The sequence below is a fragment of the Chelonoidis abingdonii genome, chromosome 4 (genome assembly GCF_003597395.2).
Source record: "Chelonoidis abingdonii isolate Lonesome George chromosome 4, CheloAbing_2.0, whole genome shotgun sequence".
Lineage (NCBI taxonomy): Eukaryota > Metazoa > Chordata > Testudines > Testudinidae > Chelonoidis > Chelonoidis abingdonii.
Window position 1 is genome coordinate 45,293,618 of NC_133772.1, and position 6,000 is coordinate 45,299,617.

Consider the following 6,000-nt stretch of genomic DNA (forward strand, 5'->3'; position numbering starts at 1 on the left):
ATGCACAGGTGGTTTACAGAAGGGGCTGCTCTCCTGATTTGCTCCTGTGGCTTAAAGAGGACGTAATCAAGAGGTGAAGTGTGGGCCATATCTAGTCCACCAGACACTTCTGAACAGACCCTAAAATCTTTGTATATACTTACCTTTAATTATTATTTTCTTCTCTTCTTGTCCAAGAAATTTGGACCTTGACAGAAAAAATAGACTACCCCAATAAGAACAGGGCCCAAACGATACTCTGCAGTAGTGTTGTGGCCAGCAAGGGCTTGTGAGTACGACTCAGAGGATCCCTCTTGTTCTCAGATGCATGGATGAAGGTGAACTGGACTTGCTGGTGGTATTGGTCCCCTTGCAGCCTGGGGGGTGCTGCCCCTGTGGGTGAGGCCTAGTCTGCTGTTGCTGCAGGCTGGACACACTCTTTAAGGCAAGGTCCCTGCAAGGGAACCGTTCAGAACCGGTTCAGCTAAATCGCTTTTAAGCTGGTTGGAGCTGCTTGTAGAGGTGCTGCCCATGAACCACTAGCCACCTCTTGCGGGCTCACGCCCAGCTCTCGCGGCCCTGCCGCGCCCCTGTAAGTCACATGACCTTTCGGAAGCGCTCAACCCTGGCAGAGGGCCAGTATACCTGTACTCCCCACTGGCATGTGACGAGGGGGAGCGCCGCCACGTTCGGATGTGACGTGTAGGCCGGCGGAGATGGGTCCTGCCGGAAGCGTAGAACTCGGTGAGCTTCCTGTTTATGCAGGAGGAGGAGCCGGAGGCGCGCGCTAGGCCGCGCTCTCGTCTGCGCCGCGGCAACGGTAACGGCGGCGAGTCGGGGGGGGGGCGAGGCGGCCATGGCGCTGTCCGAGACTCAGCTGAAGAAGATGCTCGCCAAGGTAAGCGGCTGCTCCCGAGACTCCGCCGCCTGGGAAGCGCCCCCGCCCGCCACACCCCCGGCAGCGGGCGGCCTGGTCCGGTCCGGTCCGTTCTGGGCCCCCCGGAATATCTCCTAGAGCCAGGGTCCGTCCCCCTTCTACCCTTTCCCGGGGGCTCTCGTCCTGGGCTTCTCGCTGGGGTGGAGCCCGGAGCAGCCAGACGAGACCCGCCCTCGCCCCTGGGAGGCTATTGTGTAGCGAGCCCTCGGGGCTTCGTCTCCCACCCCTGGTGTGTCCCCGGCCGACGTGGACGGCGAGCCGCCCCCCCGCCCCTGCGTGCGGAGATGCAGCGCCGAGTCCTGCCTCTGCCAACACCCCACGGCGGGCTGAGGGGCCGCATAGGTGTCTCTGGGACAGGAGCCGGCCCTGCCTGGTCTTCGCCCCTGGGGCCGGGGTGATGTAGGAGTCAGCAGAATTTAGCTACTTTGGCTGCCTTCGTCCATCGCCAGTAGCTGGAAAAACCACCCCCTTTGCTTGTGGCTCAAGGAAACCTGATCTCAGAGTCATTAAGAGAAGAATAATTGTAGGTCCCCGTCGTGCTTCGCTGGCTCTGAGCACTTCAGTTTGACATCGGTCCGGCCGCTGCCCTCCTGTTAACCTGCTGAACAAGCCATAGGCTTAAACTGGCGCTGAGGAGTCAGGGCTACTTAGTTCTACTAACTTCCTTTGTGACCTTGAGCAAATCGTTTTTACCTTTATGCTTCTATTTCTCCAGAATGTGTTGAAGTGTTTTGTTCCTTGGCTGAAAAATTCTATATAAATGTAAAGTATTATAGCAACTAGGGTAGTAAGTGTGGTGGTATCGCCATTTCGAAGAGGGCTTTTTAAATGGTGGTTGGGTTTAGCTAAATGGTGTTTAACTACTTTACTTTTTTAGTGTATTGCCTAGGAGACCTAGTGGTGGACCCCCATTAAGCCAAGCACTGTACAAATACAAAGAAAAAAGACAGTACTTGCCTTGTGTTTCCTTATTGCCTCACTAAAACTGGTTTTAAAACCACCATGCTAGAGACCAGCAAAACCACTTGTGCAACAGAGGCTGTTATTACACAAAAAATGGAACAAAACTGTACTGAGTGGGATATTTGCACTGCAGTATTAGAGCTTTCCAAATTAACATCAAAATACTCACTCACTTCTGTATTACATTGGCTACTGTGGAAGGTTTCCTCTGTACCATACATATTTAGCAAAAAATAAAACATTTGTTTGAAAATTGATTTTTGCAGTTATGATTGAATCAATAATTAATGGTAATTAATGTAATAGTTGTGCATATCCTTCAGATGTACAAAATTGAGAAAATAGTGCTAATAAACTTAACGGTTGTAAATCTGTAGAAACCAGAGACTGCCAATAATTAACATTTTTTAGATTTGTGAGACAACCTTTATCAATTCACATGTAGTCAACCTGTATTTGTGGTCATTTACTACCTGTGGTCAATCAAATTGACAGATGAACATCTTTGAGATTGTCAGGTGACCACTTATATGTTGCAAGTTAACATAGGAAAACAAACACATTGGCAGCCACACAAGGACTTGCTGGGTGCCTTCAGTAACAGTGAAGATAACCTACTGAAGTGTTTGCAAGAAAAGCTGCTCCACCTAAATGTTGAAGCTGAGACCCACACTGAAATCCTACTGAGCTAGTCCCTGCCACCAGCTACTGTCATTAGAAAGTTGCACTGTATTGTAATATTTAAAGGCTTTTTATATTGTGTGCACAATATTGATTACTTCATGTTTCAGAGGGGTCTGGGCAGGGTTTCATCTTTGAAGTTACACTTATGAGCTTTCTACAAAATTAGATCTAATTTGATCGTATATAAAAAAAACAGGAAAGTAATCTGTTTTACTTCCTGAGAAAGAAATTGTGATTGTTGAGGTAGTGAGTTTCTGTTTTTCACTTTGGAAGTTATAAGAACATAAGAACGGCTGTAAGAACAGTCAGACCAAAGGTCCGTTTAGCCCAGTATCCTGTCTACTGACAGTGGCCAATGCCAGGTGCCCCAGAGGGCGTGAACCTAACAGGCAATAATCAAGTGATCTCTCTTCTGCCATCCATTTCCACCTTCTGACAAACAGAGGCTAGGGACACCATTCCTTACCCATCCTGGCTAAAAGCCATTAATGGACTTAACCTCCATGAGTTTATCCAGTTCTCTTTTAAACGCTGTTATAGTCCTAGTCTTCACAACCTCCTCAGGCAAGGAGTTTCACAAGTTGATTGTGCGCTGTGTGAAGAACTTCCTTTTATTTGTTTTAAATCTGCTGCCCATTAATTTCATTTGATGGCTCCTAGTTCTTGTATTATGAGAACAAGTAAATAACTTTTCCTTATTTACTTTCTCCATATCACTCATGATTTTATATACTTCTATCATATCCCCACTTTGTCTCCTCTTTTCCAAGCTAAGTCCTAGCCTCTTTAATCTCTCCTCATATGGGAGCTGTTCCAAACCCCTAATGCAGAGAATTGAAACAGTGTTAATCAGATCATATATATAAAAGAAATTCATCCTAATTTGCTGCATATGACTTCAGTGAAAACTGCTGTTCACCTACTAGCACATAGTCCCCAACCTTTTTGTGGCCAGTAGCACATTCATGTTTTCAGAAGAGTGTGGCAGGCACCAACAATTTTTCAAGGCTTATTTTGTATTTGTACATTAAATAATACAAAAAACATCATATATACTATTACATAATATATGAATCCAGAAAGAAGAGAGAAGCTGCGAGGACAGGGAACACCGGCACCTGTGGCCCCAGAGTACTCTGTCCCAGCAGGCTGAGGGCCCTGGCTTCTCTCTCCTGCTGGGCACTAGGCGGACCCCACGCCTGCCTGGGATCGAGAATACCGGCGCCTGCAACCTGCAGCCCCGGAGTTCTCTGTCCCCGACAGGCGCGGGACCACGGCTTCTCTCCACTGCTGGACACTAGGCGGGCCCTGTGCTTGCCGAGAACAGAGAAAACCACACCTGCAGCCTGAGTTCTCTGTCCTCGTCAGGCATGGGACTGTGGCTTCTCTCCCCTGCTGGGCACTAGGTCGACACACACAAATGCCCCGGCGGGCACCATGGTGACCATAGGCACCACGTTGGGGACCACTGTACTAGCAGATGAAAATAGTCTTCTTTAGCCTCTCTCCACTTCTTTGGACTTGCTTTCACAGAAAAGATATACTTTTCACAGAAAAGATATTAAATGTGTGTCTATAAGCAGGAGATCTTTAGGTATTTCTAATGAGAAATATTCAAAAATTGTAACAGTAAATGACTTCTAATTTAAGTGAACATAAAGATTTATATCCTCTGCAAGTAAGTATTTATGTCTGTCACTGACTTAACTGTGTGAGCTTGGGAAAATCACTGAGGCTCTGTGCCTCTGTTTCCTGGTCTATAATGGAAGTATTTAGCATTGTTTGTAAAGTGGCTTGAAATCTGAGACTGAAAAGCGCTATATATAAGGGCTAAATATTTGCTCAGGTTAATACATTTAGAAGTCAATAGCTGCTTATTTTCTCATAGGGATTTTGGAGACTCTTTCTGAACCCTTATTCAAACTGACAGTTTATATTTTGAACCATTATTCAAGAGACACAAAATATTAGATCAAAAACTGTTTACTTATTTAATACAAATTGGAGTGAAAAGAAAATAAAGGGCACAAATATATTACATAATTGTAGAGATGTAGCTGAAAGAAGTTATTTTAAATTTGACAGCGTAGTTGAAAATAACTCAAAGTTGGAGAAATTCCATTTCAGAAACAAAAAATATTCCCTCAAATATCATTCTTTTCTATGCAGTATTTTTCAGTCTGTCGGTATTCCATAGTTGTCTGAATAATCTTAAAAATCGCATGAGAATGACTGTTGCAGCATTTGCTCTGTTTATAGCAACATCAGTAGCCACTCATTATTTGCATGTCTCTTGAAAGTAAGGAATGATAAATTATTGAACAACCAGGATAATAAAGCAGTCACTGCAACAGTATTTTTTAAATCTAAGAAAAAAATCAAACTTTTGCCAAAGCTCACTTTTCTGTGTGCGGCTTAAAAAAAACAAACCCATTCCTTAAATGTCAAACCAGAAACTTGAAATTACTATAATGAGCAATACATATTGAAGTGATATAACACTCTGAATTAAATTATAAAAGTCTTCAACTAGACTTCATAGTTTTAAATGCACCATTCCAAGTCAGCTAAGCAGTGTGTCATTAAGATGTTTTAGATTTCTTCGTGATAATAAATGGTTTCTTCTCCATCTGCATAGAAAAAACTAGGATTGAAATAATACTGTACACATACAACACCTTTTAGCACTCTGCAAACACAAGTCTCCCCACATTCATGTTTATCTGACAAGCATAACTGGGGCTGTCAAGCAATTTAAAAAATTGTGATTAATTGCCCTGCTAAACAATAACAGAATATTATTTATATAAATATTTTTGGATGTTTTCAGCATTTTCAAATATTGTCTTCAATTATTATAACACAGAATACAAAGTGTACAGTGCTTACTTTATTTTTATTATAAATATTTGCTCTGTAAAAATACAAAAAATAGTATTTTTCAATTCATTTAATACAAGTACTGTTGTGCAGTCTCTTTATCGTGAAAGATGAACTTACAAATGTAGAATTATGTACAAAAAAAACCTGTATTCAAAAATAAAGCAATGTAAAACTTTAGTGCCTGTAAGTCCACTCAGTCCTACTTCTTGTTCAGCCAGTCACTCAGACAAACAAGTTTATTTACACTTGTAGGAGATAATGCTGCCCACTTCTTGTTTACAACGTCACCTGAAAGCGAGAACAGGCATTTGCACGGCGCTGTTGTAGCCGGCTGTGACGAACTGGGAATGTTCTTAATGTTTGCTCTGAATACTGTGTTGGTGCCTCAGTGTCCCCTATGCAGTTCTTAAGTATCTAGGTGGTGGAATAAGGGTGTGCGATTGCTGCAGAGCAAAGGGCCAGTGCACCTAAATGCCTGGCACTCTGTCTCCTAGCAACTGATGGCCTGGGCCCCTCCTCTGCAAAGGTGCCAGCTGAAGGTGTTGGAGACAAAG

The 6,000-nt window shown here is 43.8% G+C and overlaps 1 protein-coding gene across 5 annotated transcripts in view; it reads left to right on the top strand.

Annotated features, from left to right (window-relative positions):
• The first annotated feature begins 696 nt into the window (after window positions 1-696).
• The window catches only part of TSG101 (tumor susceptibility 101), a 52,796-nt gene continuing 47,492 nt past the window's right edge, over window positions 697-6,000 (top strand). The window contains exon 1 of one of the 5 annotated variants that reach the window (XM_032765501.2): window positions 697-877. In XM_032765501.2, coding sequence (XP_032621392.1) covers window positions 739-877 — 139 coding nt within the window. In that variant the 5' untranslated portion in view covers window positions 697-738. The remainder of the gene's footprint in view (window positions 878-6,000) is intronic. The other 4 variants (XM_075065112.1, XM_032765502.2, XM_075065111.1 and 1 more) reach the window with 4 other exon arrangements.